We start from the raw sequence: 18,692 nt of genomic DNA, 5'->3' as shown, positions 1-18,692 counted from the left end.
TAATCTTAAACATGAGATATTTAATATCTTAAGTGTTGCTCCTAGATAGCAATACGATTAAATATAGGTCAAATGGAGATCTAGAGGTTCAGAAGAGATCTCAGCAATGTTTCAAACTGTGCTCAGATTCGCCAAGATGCTAAGTTTTGATTTCAATATCTTAAATATGAAAATTTTTCAAAAATGATCTGCATTATTTTATAACTCTCTTACTGTATGTGATCAATGAACTTTCTTGTGTCTATTTTTAATTCTCCAAAAGAGTTTAAGGTACTTGATTGGAGGATAACTGAGAACTCAATGAAGTCTCCTGAGACTTGAGATTGAGCAGCCTCTGAGCAATAACATATAAGAAAAATAAAGATGATTTTGGATTTCCTGATCTCAAGTGACGTAAATAGCCTTAACCCACTGGCGGGCCTGAGAAAAGAAACAGTCGTCAAAATATTAATAATTACAGTCTTGACCAACACAAAATAGGTATCGTTTGAAAGCTTAGAAGCTCTACTTTCCAATGCATGTAGGCATTGTGACCAAAACTGAACAATTGCTTTGAAATTTGCGGACAAATCAGAAGTGTTCCGTTTTGGAAATGTATAAAAACATTTTGCACTGTGCGTATTATTGCAATCAGTAAAAACATCAAACTGATCAAATAGTCATGTGTCATATGTTGTTGGAAAGCTCTCAAACAGTAGAATACAACCAGCATATTTGTTTTACTCACAGACAAAAATATAGTGAGTAATAGCTAAGTATATGTCTTTGACGATTATGTTGGTGTTACTTATATGCCGTGTTTTTGCACATAACTTCACTAATAATAAACAGAACATAAAATATCACATACCATTACTTAGAGGAGGTGATTATCTTTCAAACGAGCCCACACACAAGGTAATCAGATGTATAGATCATTAGATAATCCACGTGAAGCACAATGTTACATATGGCCACCAGGAGATGGCGCCAAATACATGACACAGACTCAATGATGACTCAAATGACACAGAATGAAACTCATTCTGTGAAATCTCATTACTAAAATCATGTCTGCATGCTATGCAAACCTTTAGTCATTGTTGTGTTTGCAAGTGTAATTAGTTCTTATGTACAATTATTATGTTTGATTTGTTTGGAGAGGCTTTTGGAAACTATGATAAATTATATTTGTAATGCTATAACTTTTGATTGCTTTGTCGTATCGACACAAAAGTTTTCTCAGATACAGTTGACATGATTGGGAACAAAACATAAGCAGTTTTTCTGAGCCACATTATGTACACCCAGAGATATATAATGTCAAATAAGAAAAATAAGAAAAAAATGACATTTTTGGTTGTGATTTTTTCAGCAGTTTCTTAGGTTGAGAGTCTCAGAATGTATCATAATCTATATCATTAAAAAATGTGAAAAGTTTTCTTTACAGTGATAGCAAACACTTGACCCTCCTTGTTTTTATTGTAGAGTTATAAGCCTTTAATTTTTGGTATGCCACTGAAACAAGAAATCTTTAAAAATAACTTCAGAGCTTAAAGGATTAAGGACTTGAATGCTTTTTTGTAACCGTCTCTTCAGTGATGCTCAGCCTTCACAAAGAGAAATGGACTCATTGAGTTTGTTTTTGCAATCTTCAGGGTGATGTCTTTTGTTTTTAAACTTGAGCCTGATGTGCTCGACACAAACACTTTTACAGCCCTGAGCAGTCAGTCAGAATGCACTCATTGTACTTCATCTGTGAATCTCACCATCTAATGACATTTTTTATGTGAATTGTAGGAACGTTTCCAGTGTACATCACTCTCATCTGTGAAGGAAATTTGTTTTGTTATAGATTCACATTCAAGAAGCTCTATTGGCATGTATTATTTTAGCTTGAGTGACCTTAAAGACTGTATGTTGTAAATACCATTCACACCAGATGCTCCTTTTTCAATTATTTTTGTATGTAAACACACGCTAGATGGACGTCTTTGGCCGTTTCGTCATGTCCAGCTAGACGCTGTGTCAGGTGAAAAAAAGTCAACTTTTAACATGAAACACCGGCGTTCTGTTATATGTGTTGCGCTGCATCTAGCTTTTTTTTTGTGAAAGAACGCGTTCAGTCTTAACGGCCCCTTGCACATTTACACACACATACGGTAGAATCTCACAAAAATAAGTTACGTTTGAACCCTAAAATAAAAAAATAATGAAGCCTACTTTTAGGCCAATTGAAGTCTTTGTTCACCAAAACCTGAACATTCTGAAAAACCAGAAAGATTTGAGAGCTTTGGCAGAGGGGATTTACACAAAATAACAACTTCAATTTAGGACTTAATGACTTTGGAAAAGTAGAATTAAAGTGGTTTATGTTATACTATTTACACCAATTTATTTATTAAAGGAATATTCCGGGTTCAATACAAATTACGCTCAATTGACAGCATTTGTTGCATAATGCTGATTACCACAAAAATTAATTTTGAGTTGTCCCTCCTTTTCTTTAATACTCATGGTATTCTGTCATTTTTTTACCAAAATAAATTTTCCTCATTTAATAAAAATGGTTTCCTTTATCTGAGCAGTACAAGACTTGGTGACTTTTCCTCCATTTGCCATCTGAACATTGGGGCAAAAAATTGGGCTTGATTTGTTAAGTCTAAGTGGTCGTAAAAAAAGCGACACCTTTGGTATTCACGGTCAAAATTGACCAGTCGTTGAAAATGAATGGGAAAGACCATAAAACAGCAATGTTTTTTATATATTTATGTCAAATACAATTAATAAATCAGCCACAATGCATTAAAAAAACAGACAGAAATTACAGGGTGAGACTCTAAAACATCCTCAATGCAAAACATACACACTCACACACAAACACACTTACACACACACAAACATGAACGGGTGAGACAATAACACAGAACCTTTTTTTTACATAAAAAAACAAAACAATAAATCAGTCAAAATGCTAAACACACACTCAGAAATTAAGGGGTGAGAAAATAACACACTCACAATGCAGAACACACACACACACACACACACACACACACACACACACACACACACACACACAGAACAGAAAGGGGGCAGTGGTGGCTCAGCAGTTAAGGCTCTGGGTTACTGATCAGAAGGTCGGGGGTTCAAGCCCCAGCACCGCCAAGATGCCACTGTTGGGCCCTTGAGCAAGGCCCTTGACCCTATCTGCTCCAGGGGCACCATATCATGGCTGACCCTGCACTCTGACCCCAGCTTAGCTGGGATATGTGGAAAAAAAGAATTTCACTCTATATGTGCAAATGTATAATGTGTGAGAAATAAATATATAATTATAATTAAAAAGAACCAGGGCATCGATAAGTGGAGCTCTACAGCCATCTTTTATTAATTGTTGGCATTACAAGTCATCTGTTGTTTTCAGAATTTTGCAGTTCATTTCTGTTTCTTGATGTTCATTTTCTTGACATTATTATGCATTTACTTTGAGTTATTACATTTTTATGTTTTAATTAAATTATAGAAAATAGGTAGAAAAAAAGCTTATTCTGTGTTTTCTCTTTGTAACACCATGGTCAGGTTTGATTGCAAACATAATGAATTCAAATCAATTTTAAAATGCTAATCTTTGACAAATAATAGTTTGATAATGTCTATATATATATATATATATATATATATATATATATATATATATATATAAATGCATATAAAATATACAATTAGGTTACAAGTCATCAGACTACACAGTATGTGTCTACAGTCATCTACTGGCTGTTACTGGCATGACATGGTTTTCAACTCATGTTATTTATATTTTATTCACCAGATGATCAGCAATCTGCCTCCAATTTATGTCACATTCTCATATTTTCTTCATGTTTCAACTTATACAAGTGTAGGTTCTCAAAAATGTGCTTATTTGTATATGTACATTAATGGTAAAATGTAGAAATGTGCATGTAAATAAGATCAAAATAGCATAAAATTCCAAAAGAAAATGCATAATTTCATTGTTCTTACTTCAGGGAAGAAGAAATGGTCTCATTATCATCATCATCAAAAAAACAAAAAGAAAAACAAACAAAAAGGTTACACATCTGACCCTTCCGGTCAAAAATGACCGTGAATACCAAAGGGAGGTACCCTTTTTCAATACCATAGGAGGATTAAAGAAAAGGAGGGAGAAGTAAAAATATTTTTTTTGTTAATCAATATTATGCCACAAATGCTGTCGATTAAGCTTAATTTGTACTGAACCTGGAATATTCCTTTAAATATCTAAAAGATCTACGTTTTATTGCAATGTCACAGGTATCTTTTAATTAAAGTTATCATGAGCACAGACTGAGCTTTGACTTTTACTTCTTACAAAACCAGTCTTAGAAATTCTGTCATTAAAATGCTGAATCGTGTAAACAGTTCTGTGTGCTTTTCCTATAAGCGATGTTATGTTCATTGCTAATGTATGACGGCACACTGACGGGATGCAGTTATGAATATTAATCCAGCTCTGAATCAATAATCTGCTCGTGCCATCAGTGATTGTATTGATTCATATGAGTAGAATTATCATTCAGCACAAGCACCCATTCAAGTACAAACCCACTCAGGTTTATTATTACTAAATATGTTTTATTGACGTATCATCTTTATCTCAGATATTTCACCTAAAATAGTCACATATAAGTGAATTGTTGACATACAGTGAGAGTGTAGAGCTATAAAATAATAATGCATTAAAAAGTGCACATCATTTGGTCTTTGGAGAATTTGATGAGAAACGTTCATATTGAGATCTCTGACTTCTTATCTGAGCACAGTTTGAAAGATTGTTGAGGTCTCTTCTAAACCTCTATAGTGTTTCAGGAAGAATGCAGTCCATCACATTATGGAAGTACCCAATAATGGAATCTAAAGACACATCAACATAAAATGGACTTAAAGATTGCAGTATGTTCTCCACAGATACCTGCAGTGACCTGAACTCAGAGCTGCAGCGGGTTCTCACGGGGTTGGAGAGCGTCTTGTGCGGCCGTAAGAAGAGTACGTGTAGCTTGTCTGTGGCCGAGGTGGACAGACACATCGAGCAGCTGACCACCGCCAGCGAACACTGTGATCTGGCCATCAAGGTAATGCACAGACCCTAAAACACCTTACATATATGAAAGAAATGAGGAGGTACTAGAATGACCACAATCCATTCACCAAACCAAATCGCAAGTCAGGGTTGCCAAAGGAACCCAGCACTTTTCAGGAAGAACTAGTCTCTGGATTTGGCGAAGTTTGCCAGCTTAGTGGCGTCTAAGCTGTTTACAAGGTACCAAACTGATACAGTACAGTAAGCATTTCTAAAGAAAGACTAGTCACTGGACTCGCCGGTGGCCAATATAAGTGGCATCAAATCTTTGGGATTGGTAGTTTTGTTTGAGACACATAGTAGATCAAGTACACATTTTTTCTACACAATTGTTTCCAGAGAATGCCAGCACAATTTGAATTAGTTTTAAACTGATTCAATTACATTATGTCCTAACCAGACACGACGTGATTTCACCCTAACCAGCGGTGATGAGCGACTGGACATTATGTTGATTGCTCGATCACCTGTAGACCAAGAATTTACAGCTCGTATGGGTGAACGTTTAGGAAAACTTCTAACCGGCTGCTAAACACCTTCTTGCTGCCATCGTTCCATATCATGCGTGCAAGACCATGTCATGTGATTTATTTTGTTTTCTTTAATTAGTCTACAAAAGGAATCAAATACTCTCAAATGCCCATTATGTGCCATCTGCAGCAAAAGCCTTTCACATATCTGCCCATAGTAAGATATGCCGATCATCATCATTCTTTTGTATTCTGCCCATTATTACTCTTTTATGCACCCATTTTTGCAGTAGTATCAGTGTCATCATAAATTACTATAACAGAGTGTAATCGGCATATATTTTGGCGACGGCATGTTAGCGCATTAGAGTCATGAATTCAGAATGTAAACAAGACAAACTGCACATTTTCTACTGCATATATTGCTTTAAATCATCATTGAGTGGATAAAACAGCTTCTTTTCCTGACCTCATGTGAATTCCACTCAAAGAATGAAGGATAAAGTCATTAGTAACACATTTTTATCTCACTGTACTTTAGGTTTTATATGTAGCATCCTCATATTTACAGTTGTGCTCAAAAGTTTGCATACCCTTGGAGAATTGGTAATATATGTACCATTTTTAAAGAAAACATGAGTGAGCAGGCAAAACACATTCCTTTTATTTCTTATGTGATAATAAATGGCTTCATATGATCACTATCCTTAAATAAAAGAAAATAATCAGTCATATTTTCAAAATCAAATCCAAAATTTCACAATTTTTGCCAGGGTATGCAAACTTTTGAGCACAACTGTAAATGCTCCTCTAAATGCCTCCCACAGCGGTGTGACCGGTGTCTGAATGTTCGGGAACAGTATACCGTTGCTTGGCTGTTTAGAACTTGTTTTTACCCTTGAACGAAGAAGAACTTTTCTGGAAGTATATCGGGGCCTTAAAGCCCGCGTCTCACTAGCTGTTAACCCTTAAATGCAGTTCTGGGTCAGTTTGACCCAGCACTTATAAAGACTTGCGAGGGCCTGGGTAGCTCAGTGGTAAAATACGCTGGCTACCACCCCTGGAGTTTGCTAGTTCGCTAGTTCGAATCCCAGGGCGTGCTGAGTGACTCCAGCCAGGTCTCCTAAGCAACCAAATTGGCCCGGTTGCTAGGGAGGGTAGAGTCACATGGGGTAACCTCCTCGTGGTCACTATAATGTGGTTCTCGCTCTCGGTGGGGCGCATGGTGAATTGAGCGTGGTTGCCGCGGTGGATGGCGTGAAGCCTCCACACGCGCTATGTCTCCGTGGCAACGCGCTCAACAAGTCACGTGATAAGATGCGCGGGTTGACTGTCTCAGACGCGGAGGCAACTGGGATTCGTCCTCCGCCACCCAGACTGAGGCGAATCACTATGCGACCACGAGGACTTAGAGCGCATTGGGAATTGGGCATTCCAAAATGGGAGAAAAAGGGGAAAAATCCCCCCCCCCCCCAAAAAAAAAAATAAAGACTTGCGTGAAAGCTGTAATATGCAAGAAAACTTGAATTTTAAAATTGTAATGTAGTGTCAAAACATTATCAAAATGACACCAGAGCCTAGAACTGTTTGAAAACAATAGAAACCAATAACAGTAACACATAAGTTGTCACAATATTATTATCTCAAAGTAAAAGCAATGCAAGTCAGTGGAAACAAATGTGTTTTTGAAACGGTTCTGTGTGATGGCGGAAGCTTCTCAGTCCGGAAAAGCCGGTCGCTTTGTGACTCAAAGTGATTATTAAACCACAAAAGGCTGAAGTATAATTAAATAAATATATAGTCTGCATGTGCCTCGCACTACAAAGTGAATTAGCGCTCTGCTCACTGTCATCTGCTACAAACAGAGCGCGTAATGCTCATGATGGTGTTTTCCGTGTTTGAGTCAAGGAGCTGTTAAAGGTATGAACACACTAGGATTTTAATTAGTGCGCTGCATGTTCACGTAATGACATTTGTACATCAGATTGTATCAGTTTTTGGTATCGGAGCATGAGCGTGGTATTGGACCTGATTCTGATACCAGTATCGGTATCAGAAAATCCCTTCGTTTTTTTTATTAGTTTTTTTTATTTTATCCCCTTTTCTCCCAATTTGGAATGCCCAATTCCCACTACTCACCTCAATCTGTGTGGTGGAGGACAAGTCTCAGTTGCCTCCGCTTCTGAGACCGTCAATCCACGCATCTTATCACGTGACTCGTTGTGCATGACACTGCGGAGACTCGCAGCATGTGGCGGCTCATGCTACTCTCCACGATCCACACACAACTCACCACGTGCCCCATTGAGAGCGAGAACCACTAATCACGACCACGAGGAGGTTACACCATGTGACTCTACCCTCCCTAGCAATCAGGCCAATTTGGTTACTTAGGAGACCTGGCTGGAGTCACTCAGCACACCCTGGATTCGAACTCGCAACTCCAGGGGTGTTAGTCAACATCTTTAATTGCTCAGCTACTCAGGCCCCCACATCCCTAGTTATTGATTATAAAACAGTTGAGGGGAAAATGTGACTGTTGAACTGCAATTTAACAAGCCGGGTCAATTTGACCCGATAACTGCTACAGTGTTACTTGATGCCAGCTGCATGGAAGGGTTAAATTTGAGGGTGTCACACTTAACAACTGTTTTGCTGAGACGAACACACCAATTCAGAATAGACGAGGAGTGACAGACAAACCCTTTGACTTTCTCTCCAATTACCTGTAACGCTAAACTCGCTGAAATAACAACAAGATTGTAACCAACTGAAGTGAGATGCGATTCATGGAGTATCCTATTCTCTCTACAGGGCTTAACGTATAAAGCGTATGTCCATATACCGCTTCAGTAAGAAAAGGATTTACTTTTACACACTTTTATTAGTTATTTAAGTGTAGTATATCCCCACCAGTGTGCACAGGCAGATTGTTGGTTGCTGGACAACATATTGGCTCGCCCTTAAACGGCACAAAAGTTTGTGTTTGCAGTCTTTCATTTCTCAGCCAGAATAAGATGCATTACTGACCTGACTTCATGTTAAAAGTCAAATGAGACTATGGAGCTACAGTGACATGGCAGAGCTGAACAACTCATTTCATATTTATACCCAACCACTCCATGCTCGTATTATCAATAATTCAATACAGGGCGTCGAGTATGAGTCAGCTAAGTTAAATCTTTTCTCTGGCTCTCCATCTTTTAGGATGTGAGTATTTCCTCATGTAATGCTGACTCGCTGTTAGAAACGGTACTAAATGGATTATTTTACCACCAGAGCTGTTCTTTCAGCCGTACAGTGTTTTTGATCCCTCATTAGTGCATGACACATCATCTCTCGCTGTTCATTTCTCCACGCTTCTCTATAATCTTGTTTACTGGAGGATCAGACCATAAAAGTCTCCGCTGCAGTTATAATACACCCTCCTGCAGAGTGCTGTAAAGTACAACTTTGTTTCTTTTTTTTTTATCCCCTTTTCTCCCAATTTAAAATGCCCAATTCCCACTACTTAGTAGGTCCTCGTGGTGGCACGGTTACTCACCTCAATCCGGGTGGCGGAGGACAAGTCTCTGTTGCCTCCGCTTCTGAGACCGTCAATCCGCGCATCTTATCACGTGACTCGCTGTGCATGACACCACGGAGACTCACAGCATGTGGAGGCTCATGCTACTCTCCGTGATCTACGCACAACTTACCACGCACCCCATTGAGAGCGAGAACCACTAATCGCGACCACGAGGAGGTTACCCCATGTGACTCTACCCTCCCTAGCAACCGGGCCAATTTGGTTGCTTAGGAGACCTGGCTGGAGTCACTCAGCACGCCCTGGATTCAAACTCGTGACTCCAGGGGTGATAGTCAGCGTCAATACTCGCTGAGATACCCAGGCCCCCCACAACTTTGTTTCTTGCTGATGTTCTGCTGTTATAAAATACATACTATACAGCTTGGAATAGCAAAGAATAGTTCTCATAAATGAAAACTCTGTTATCATTTACTCACCCTCATATTGTTCCAAACCTGTATGACTTTCTCTTCTCTGTGAAACACAGCAGCAGATGTTTATCAGAATGTTAACGCTGCTCTTTTACAAACAGTACAAGCATAATGTGACCTGAGGCTCTAAAAATGACTGAAAAGCACCATCATGAAAGTAGTCTGTTTTTATTTTATTTGTGCACTTCTGTGAGAGCTTGGCTTGAGAAAGAGACCCAAGTTGGACAAATAACAGAAAATCTGTGTAGACATTGTGATAAAACTTTCCATCCGTCATCTAAAAGTATTAAGTAGAGATGTTTCACATACAGAAAATAAAGTGAATCTAGTAAGATTTGATGCCTCTAACTTTTTGGCAAATTGTCAAATACAGTGATCAGCTCTTCTTCAGAAGTGCTTGTTGTCTTAACACAGTACTTTTGAAACATGACTTTGTTTTCAGGTTGCGTAATGCCAGCCAATAATAAAAGAGCTTGCCAGATTAACCCTTGTGCGACCTTCGGGACATTTTTCTCTTTTTCATTTTCGTTTTTTTGATCATTTTGGCTGTGTTAATGCCAACGGCATACATTTTGTCAAAGGTGTGTATTTTGGGGGGAATTTTGATATTTCAACCTCAGTTCCTATAATACATCTATAATACACTGTGTACACAAAATAGTTACACTCAGGACCTTCAGGACAAAAATGTCCCATTGAAACCCATTAAAACTGCCATATTTGATCCCAGTGTCATTAAAGCATAAAATCACGAATTCTGTGATATTGTTCTTTCATTCCGGAGCCCTGGCTTCAAAATTTACATTTGTAATATTTTCCACAAGATGGCGCCATTTTTCTCATGTTTAGCCTATGGAGCAAATACAAGCTTTTCCCCTATTTTCTGTTTGCTGTATTATAGAGCACTGCAGGACAACTGAATAAATTATGCAGATAAAATTTTGTGTGTGTGTGTGTGTTGGTATGCATGTCAGAATGTGTTTTGTATGTGTGTATTGAGAAGTGTGTGTGTGTGTGTGTGTGTGTGTGTGTGTGTGTGTGTGTGTGTGTGTGTGTAAAAACAACAGTGGCATTATGTAAACAAACTGGCGTTTAAAGGGTTAAAATCCTGAAAATGAATGAATATTTGGTAGTTATGATCAGGACTGATGTTGGTTACAAAATCTAAGTCAGTGAAAGTGGAAAATAATATTAATATATAATATTTATATGGCAGTTTTTTTGACGCGGACATTTTTGTCCTCTATGTAACATTTTTTATTGACGCACAAGGGTTAAGAAAGTGCTTTGTGGATGTCTTCTACCTTAGTCAAAAGCAAAAATGAATACATATTTAATATTGGGAAGTAGAACCTTTCGAGACCCTCTTTTGACCAAATCCCTGATTTTTTTTTAAGCACTCCTGCTAAAGTGGGACAGAGGAAAAATTATTCTCCAGAAAATATCTACAAAGTATTTGAAATTCATTTTTATATTTTCTTATACACTTTCACATCATGACATTAAGTTCACTTTTACTTTTTTATAATCTTAACAAGATTTACCTCAAATTTCTCTCATTTTCTTTACCATTGCTTTTCCCACCGGTGGTCATGAAAGAGCTCTGTCACACATCTCAAAGAAAAATCCTCAATTTAAATCCTCAAAAAGATAAAGGGGTAGTTGACCCAAAAATTATAAGTCTCATATCTTACCCTCATTCCATCCCTGATGTGTGTGACTTTCTTTCTACTGCTGAACAGAAATTAAGATTTTTAGAAGAATATTTCAGCTCTGTAGGTTCATGCGATACAAGTCAAAGGGTCCAAAACTTTGAAGATCCAAAAAGCACATAAAGGCAGCATAAAAGTAATCCATAAGTGGCTTAATCCACGTCTTCTGAAGCAGAGCGTGTGAGCGGAGTGTAGCGAGGAGCGGAGCGATCAGAATTTCACTGGAGCGAGGAGCGCGTTTCATGAGCCGCTCCAAACAGAATGCGCTACATTTCGCGTGTGGCCACATTAATATGTTTGTGCTTCTACGCTGACAAATATCTGGTGTTGGCGGCTGTATTAGGTCCAGTATTTTAAACAGAGTGGATTATCAGAGATGAGGCAGCGGTTAAACTCGGTGTGATTTGTGAGCTGATGGTGACGGGCTGAATCCAACAACAGACTACAGTGGGGTGAGAGCGCAGAGGCAGTTCAAAGCACAGATTAGTTTCCCGAATCATTATATTAGGCTACCGTGGATGTCTGTAAGGTTTACCATCGATTCGCACAGGATAAGCAATGTCTGTATAAATCACAGAGATGAGTGTCAACTGCATTAACACACTGCTGTCATGCGTAACTGACCCATCAGACAATGTGCTGATTAATTATGAAGTAAGTATTAAACATGTTCATATGTATCTGGGATTATTAGAAGAAACTGACTTACAACAGAACTGGTTACATTAGCAAGCCAGAAATCCTACAGTACACTCTTGAATTAAAAATATAGACAATCGGGGGCCTGGGTATCTCAGCGAGTACTGACGCTGACTATCACCCCTGAAGTCGCGAGTTTGAATCCAGGGCGTGCTGAGTGACTCCAGCTAGGTCTCCTAAGCAACCAAATTGGCCCGGTTGCTAGGGAGGGTAGAGTCACATGGGGTAACCTCCTCGTGGTCGCTATAATGTGGTTCTCGCTCTCGGTGGGGCGCGTGGTGAGTTGTGCGTGGATGCCGCAGAGAATAGCGTGAAGCCTCCACACGCACTATGTCTCCACGGTAACGTACTCAACAAGTCACGTGATAAGATGCGTGGATTGACGGTCTCAGACGCGGAGGCAACTGAGATTCATCCTCCGCCACCCGGATTGAGGCGAGTCACTACGCCACCACGAGGACTTAGAGCGCATTGGGAATTGGGCATTCCAAATTGGGGAGAAAAATGTGTTAATTGTTACACACTTCAGCTGTCACCGAAATTCTAACAGACGTACGTATGAATTCATATTTTAAATTACACGTACTGTAATTAAAAGTAATTACTTGCGACTGAAAGACAGTAGCTGTAATATGATTAAAAGAATTTAAAATGTAACGCCTTACACTACTTTTTCTAAAAAAGTAATTAGATTACAGCAACTAATTACTTTGTAATCGGATACACCCGACACTGCTTAGCAGTCTAGTAACTAAAGTATGACATGTTTCTGTTTGTCTGTCTCTTTGTGTGTTTGTTTTTTTGTCTGTCTGTAGACGGTGGAGGAAATCGAGGGTGCCCTGGGTCGTGATTTTTACCCCAGTCTGTGTGAGGAGCGCGTGCGCTGGGAGAAGGAGCTCACTGGACTTCGGGAGGAGAACGAGAGTTTAGCGGCGATGTTGTGCAGTAAAGAAGAAGATCTGAACCGCACCAAAGCCACCATGAACGCCATCAGAGAGGAGAGAGACCGTCTGCGTAGACGTGTGAGTGACAGCTGCTCTCCTCAACTGCACGATATGAGACGAGCAGTTACATGAAGACTAACTAGATTTTGACATTTAGCAAAATAAGCATTATTTAGAGGACTCTGTGTCGCCCTGGGAAATGTCACACAAACAGGTGTGTGAAGGTGATTTGACTGTAAACACCTGAACATTATTAACCATCAGACTAGATTAGCTGGACACCTAAACAACTAAACCATGCCTCATACAGTTCACTTCCACATCACCCCATCAGCTCTTAACAAAGAGAGAAAATATCAATATCTAACTTGCCCGTTCAATATAGTCCTCGCGCACTTTAATGGACAGAGAGTGTGTAAGTGTGCGCGGTTTGCATTTATCTTTGACTTAGATGGATGACAGTATATTTAAATCAGCATGCAAGCTTGTTCGTAGAATACCGCAGCTGCGTGTAAATATATACACACACACAGCTGACCTGCGGTAGCCGAGCCCAATCAAACTAACCATCACCACAAAGCCAAGCTAGTAATTACGGTCTCGCTGGCATGTCGTGACTCAAACGGCTGTGGCGAGCTTGTTTAAATATAGCTGTGCTTCTGTAGCGTGCTGATGTCACAGCTCTATCATGATAGATCTTTTATTGAACTTAAAAAACAACGCCAGAGTCCTCAGCCAATGAACACTGCAAAAAAATCATATTCTTTTTCTGTATTTTTGTCTGGTTTTCCAGTAAAAGTATTTAAACAGCCTTGAAGCAAGACACATTTACTTGAGAAGCACAATTGTGGAGGATAATAATACATTTACTTGAAGCAAAAAAATTTAGGATTATAAGACATGTTTACAAAGAGTAGATATTGAATTAAATTTATTTTTCTCACCCTGTTGCCAAATAGTTTTTATTTAATTCTTTTCTGCATTAATTTTAAACAAAAACAAGAAACTAAACTAACAAGATGCTTAAATAAAAATATATTCTCTTATCTTACACAATTTTCTAATTTATTTTGTTTCAGTAATGTGGTTATTTTTACTCAATATTTGTTTTATTTTTACTATATTTTTATTAAAAAAAAAAACGATTATAATCAGAACTCTATCATGATGGATCTATAAATGAGCTTTAAAAACAATCGACCAATAAATACTGCAGAAAATCATTTTCTTAATCAGAAATCTTGTTTTCCAGTAAAAATACTGACAAATGTTGAATTTACTAGAACCAAAGTTAAGACTTTTTTTTTTCATTTTTTTTTTTTTTCATAAAATATATCTTTACGTTTATTTTTATTCTCCTTTGGCAAATTGTGTGGGGTTTTATGTTTTTTATTATTATTATAATTTTTTTTTTTTTTTGCATAAATCTTAAAATGTAAAAAAAAGCAAAAGAACTCAACAGGACACTAAACTAACAAGATGCTTAAAAATATATTCTCTGAAAACAAGTCATTTTATCTTACACAATTTTCTGATTTATTTTGTTTTAATAATGTGGTTATTTTTACTCAGTATTTTTTATTTTTACAATATTTTACTAAAAAAAACGATTATAATCAGAACTCTATCATGATGGATCTATAAATGAGCTTTAAAAACAACACATCGACCAATAAATTCTGCAGAAAATCATTTTCTTAATCAGAAATCTTGTTTTCCAGTAAAAATACTGACAAATGTTAAATTTACTAGAACCAAAGTTAAGACTTTTTTTTTTTTTTTTTTTTTTTCATAAAATATATCTTTACGTTTGTTTTTATTCTCCTTTGGCAAATTGTGTGGGGTTTTATGTTTTTTAATTATTATTATTATTATTATTTTATATATATATATATAAAAAATCTTTTTTTTTTTTTTTCTTTTTTTTTCCAGAAAATATATCTTTACGTTTATTTTTATTTCTCCTTTGGCAAATTGTGTGGGGTTTTATGTTTTTTATTATTATTATAATTATTATTTTTTTTGCATAAATCTTAAAATGTAAAAAAAAAAAAGCAAAAGAACTCAACAGGACACTAAACTAACAAGATGCTTAAAAATATATTCTCTGAAAACAAGTCATTTTATCTTACACAATTTTCTGATTTATTTTGCTTTAATAATGTGGTTATTTTTACTATATTTTTATTAAAAAAAAACGATTATAATCAGAACTCTATCATGATGGATCTATAAATGAGCTTTAAAAACAACACATCGACCAATAAATTCTGCAGAAAATCATTTTCTTAATTATAAATCTTGTTTTCCAGTAAAAATACTGACAAATGTTGAATTTACTAGAACCAAAGTTAACTTTTTTTTTCTTTTTTTTTTTTCATAAAATATATCTTTATGTTTATTTTTATTCTCCTTTGGCAAATTGTGTGGGGTTTTATGTTTTTTAATTATTATTATTATTATTATTTTATATATATATATAAAAAATCATTTTTTTTTTCTTTTTTTTTCAGAAAATATATCTTTACGTTTATTTTTATTTCTCTTTTGGCAAATTGTATGGGGTTTTATGTTTTTTAATTATTATTATTATTATTATTTTATATATATATATATATATATATATATATATATATATATATATATATATATATATATATATATAAAAAATTTTTTTTTTCAGAAAGTATATCTTTACATTTATTTTTATTTCTCCTTTGGCAAATTGTGTGGGGTTTTATGTTTTTTATTATTATTATAATTTTTTTTTTTTTTTTTTTTTTGCATAAATCTTAAAATGTAAAAAAAGCAAAAGAACTCAACAGGACACTAAACTAACAAGATGCTTAAATAAAAATATATTCTCTGAAAACAAGTCATTTTATCTTACACAATTTTCTAATTTATTTTGCTAACGTTAAATTTACTAGAACCAAAGTTAAGGTTTTATTTTTTATTTTATTTTTTTTCAGAAAATATATGGAAATAAATACATTTTTCTTTCTTCTTCGGCAAATTGTGTGGGGTTTTATTTTATTTATTTATTTATTTTTTGCATAAATCTTAAAATTCAAAACAACTCAGGACACTAAACTAGCAAGACACTTAAATCAAGATATAGGTCTTTTATCTTACTCAGTTTTGCAGAAATCAGTATTTTTGTCTTGTTTTCTAGTAAAAAAAAAAAAGTATACTAGACAAATATACTTAAAATACTTATAAACAATCTTAAAATCAGATTAATTTACTTGTGAAGCAGCTAGAAACTAAACCAAAAAGACTAGCTTATATTGTTAAAACAGGTCTTAAACAGTTTTACTTCTCACGTAAATCACATTGTTTTAAACATGTTTAGATATTTCTACTAGAAAACATAAAAATACTGATTGAGAAAATAATTTGTAGCAGTATCCGGGTCATTTTGGAAGTGCACGCCACCTTGTGAAGGAAAAAAAAGTCCTTCTGGATCGATGTAGTCTCTTGCTTTTAGACGCAGCCAGTAATCGAATCTGACTGTCTGAAGCCGGTTAGCACGCTAAAGTGATTAGCGGTGAAATGCATGGAGTGAAAACGGTCAAAGGCTTTTACAGAAACAAGCGGGTCACTTCCATGACAGACACTTACCACAGCAGAAATGGCAAACGACTGCTTCAGATTCGTTCTTAATTAAATCTGTCTGGTGCTCGGCTAATTGGCGCGATGCATTGCTCGCTGTTTGCTATTGGGACGGAGTTTATTGCAGAAATTATGAGACTATAGAGACCCATGATCATATTTCTGCCTCTTAGTATCACTTTGATTTAAGACACAGTCTGTAATGTGCAAGGACATGTATTAAGACAGTTAAATCACACTTATGTGAACATCTTTGCATTAAATAACAACATTTCAAAGCAAGTTTAATCTGCAAACGAATGATACTTCACTCAGAACTAGCAGCTTTAGTCCTGTTACAATTATTATAAATCTATTGTGTAATCATTTCTGTTTATTAAACAAACTCTTTGACCTAGAGCAGCAGTGTGTGTGTAAACAACTCAGATGATTATGACATCACAACTGTGAGCTCACCTGTTCAGTATTATTGAACAACTCAGTCGGGGTGTTGTTACTCATTTCACATGAAGCCAATCGGGTCATGAATATATAGAAGTCTTAAAGGTACAGTAACAAAAACAGTCCTTTTATTTCATAGAGTCAGAAAGAGGCTTGAAAATGTGCATAAAAACTCAATTGTGTTTTTGAAGCCTTGACTAAAATAACAATCTCAGTTCTAAAAAGTGTAGAATATGAAGTTTTCTCTCGCTCTTCCATCACTCCGCAGGTGCGTGAGCTGCAAACACGTCTTCAGAGCATTCAGCCCGGCGGTCCGTCCAGTCCCGGCCGTCTGACCCCAGCGGGTCGACCCATCAACCCCAGCACAGGAGAACTCAGTACCAGCAGCAGCAGCAACGACATCCCTGTCGCCAAGGTAACAATACGTCTTATTTTGTCATCTTTAGTATGCAGTCCTTATTATTTTTATTTTTTTTATGTAATATTTTATTTATATATTTTATTTCAATGTAATATTTTATTTTTATTATTTTAATATTTTATTTAAAATTTGTATTTTGTTTTAATTGAATATTTTAGTTCATTTTAATATTTTATTTCATTTTATTTAATTGTTTTAGTATTTTATTTTAATGTTTTATTTTATTATTTTAATGTTGTATTTTATTATTTAAATATTTTATTTAAAAACGATTTTATTTAGATATTTTATTCAAATTTAATATAATTTTTTACATATATTTATTTCATTTTGTTACTTTAATATTTATTTATATATTTTATTTAATTTTATTATTGTATTTAATTTTATTATTTAATTTCAATTGTATTTTAATGTATATATTTTTTTAAAATATTTTATTTACATTTTTATTTTATTAAAGTGGCTGTTTGCTTTTATAAAAGAGTAGCAACATATAAAAGACCATAATATATTTAATAAAATGTAGCTAATTTGCAAATGTACCATTTTTGTCATGTAGATTTGTAAATCCTGAGTTAAGGGTCCTATTTGCATATTTACAAGGTTTTTTTTTTTATTGTTTGGAGACACAAAAAAGCACATGAATATTTAATTAGTCAAACATTGAAGCAGATTGGCTGTCTGTAACATTCTAGAACCGCATTATTTTATACAGTATGTTTTGGCACCAACAAAATGAATCAGGGCTTCATAACTCAGGGTTAAATGGTGCTGCTAACCGTCTTTCAGATTACAAGTGGGAAATGTAGCCTAACCTGGGGTTAAAAAAGACGTTAACCCAGGGTTAAGTGGTGTGAAAAGCCTTTTAGAACAGATTAAATCTTAAAATGCAGTAAATTAGTCTTTTAGATTCTACACTACACTTAAAATGCTCAGTTGTATTTTAAATGTGTTTGTTTGTTTGTTTGTTTGTTGCAGGTGGCGGAGCGAGTGAAGCTGTCTAAGACACGATCAGAGTCGTTATCAGCAGAGAGATCCATCCTGGGCTCTGAAATCAGCAGCATCGGGGTGAGAGAGAGAGAGAGAGAGAGAGAGAGAGAGATAAATATATAGGTTATGTTCAGATTAGCATACTAACATACTACTCATACTATTTCTGCAGTAAACAATAAGTGTACTGTGCACAGTAAGCACATTTTTGGATCCATGAAATACCTGGATGGCCTACTACTTTGGCCAATGTGTGCAGGATATGCTGTGTGTGAC

At 35.8% G+C, this 18,692-nt stretch overlaps 1 protein-coding gene across 3 annotated transcripts in view; it reads left to right on the top strand.

Moving 5' to 3' along the window:
• Positions 1–18,692, top strand: part of LOC127423252 (colorectal mutant cancer protein) — a 171,985-nt gene that overhangs the window by 106,891 nt on the left and 46,402 nt on the right. For all 3 annotated transcript variants that reach the window (XM_051667409.1, XM_051667425.1, XM_051667417.1), the window contains 4 exons: positions 4,951–5,114; positions 12,818–13,024; positions 17,271–17,417; positions 18,405–18,494. In XM_051667409.1, the coding sequence (XP_051523369.1) occupies positions 4,951–5,114; positions 12,818–13,024; positions 17,271–17,417; positions 18,405–18,494 (608 nt within the window). The remainder of the gene's footprint in view (positions 1–4,950; positions 5,115–12,817; positions 13,025–17,270; positions 17,418–18,404; positions 18,495–18,692) is intronic.

This window comes from Myxocyprinus asiaticus, chromosome 3 (genome assembly GCF_019703515.2).
Source record: "Myxocyprinus asiaticus isolate MX2 ecotype Aquarium Trade chromosome 3, UBuf_Myxa_2, whole genome shotgun sequence".
In the NCBI taxonomy this organism is placed as follows: domain Eukaryota; kingdom Metazoa; phylum Chordata; class Actinopteri; order Cypriniformes; family Catostomidae; genus Myxocyprinus; species Myxocyprinus asiaticus.
This window is presented reverse-complemented; position numbering and strand designations above follow the sequence as displayed.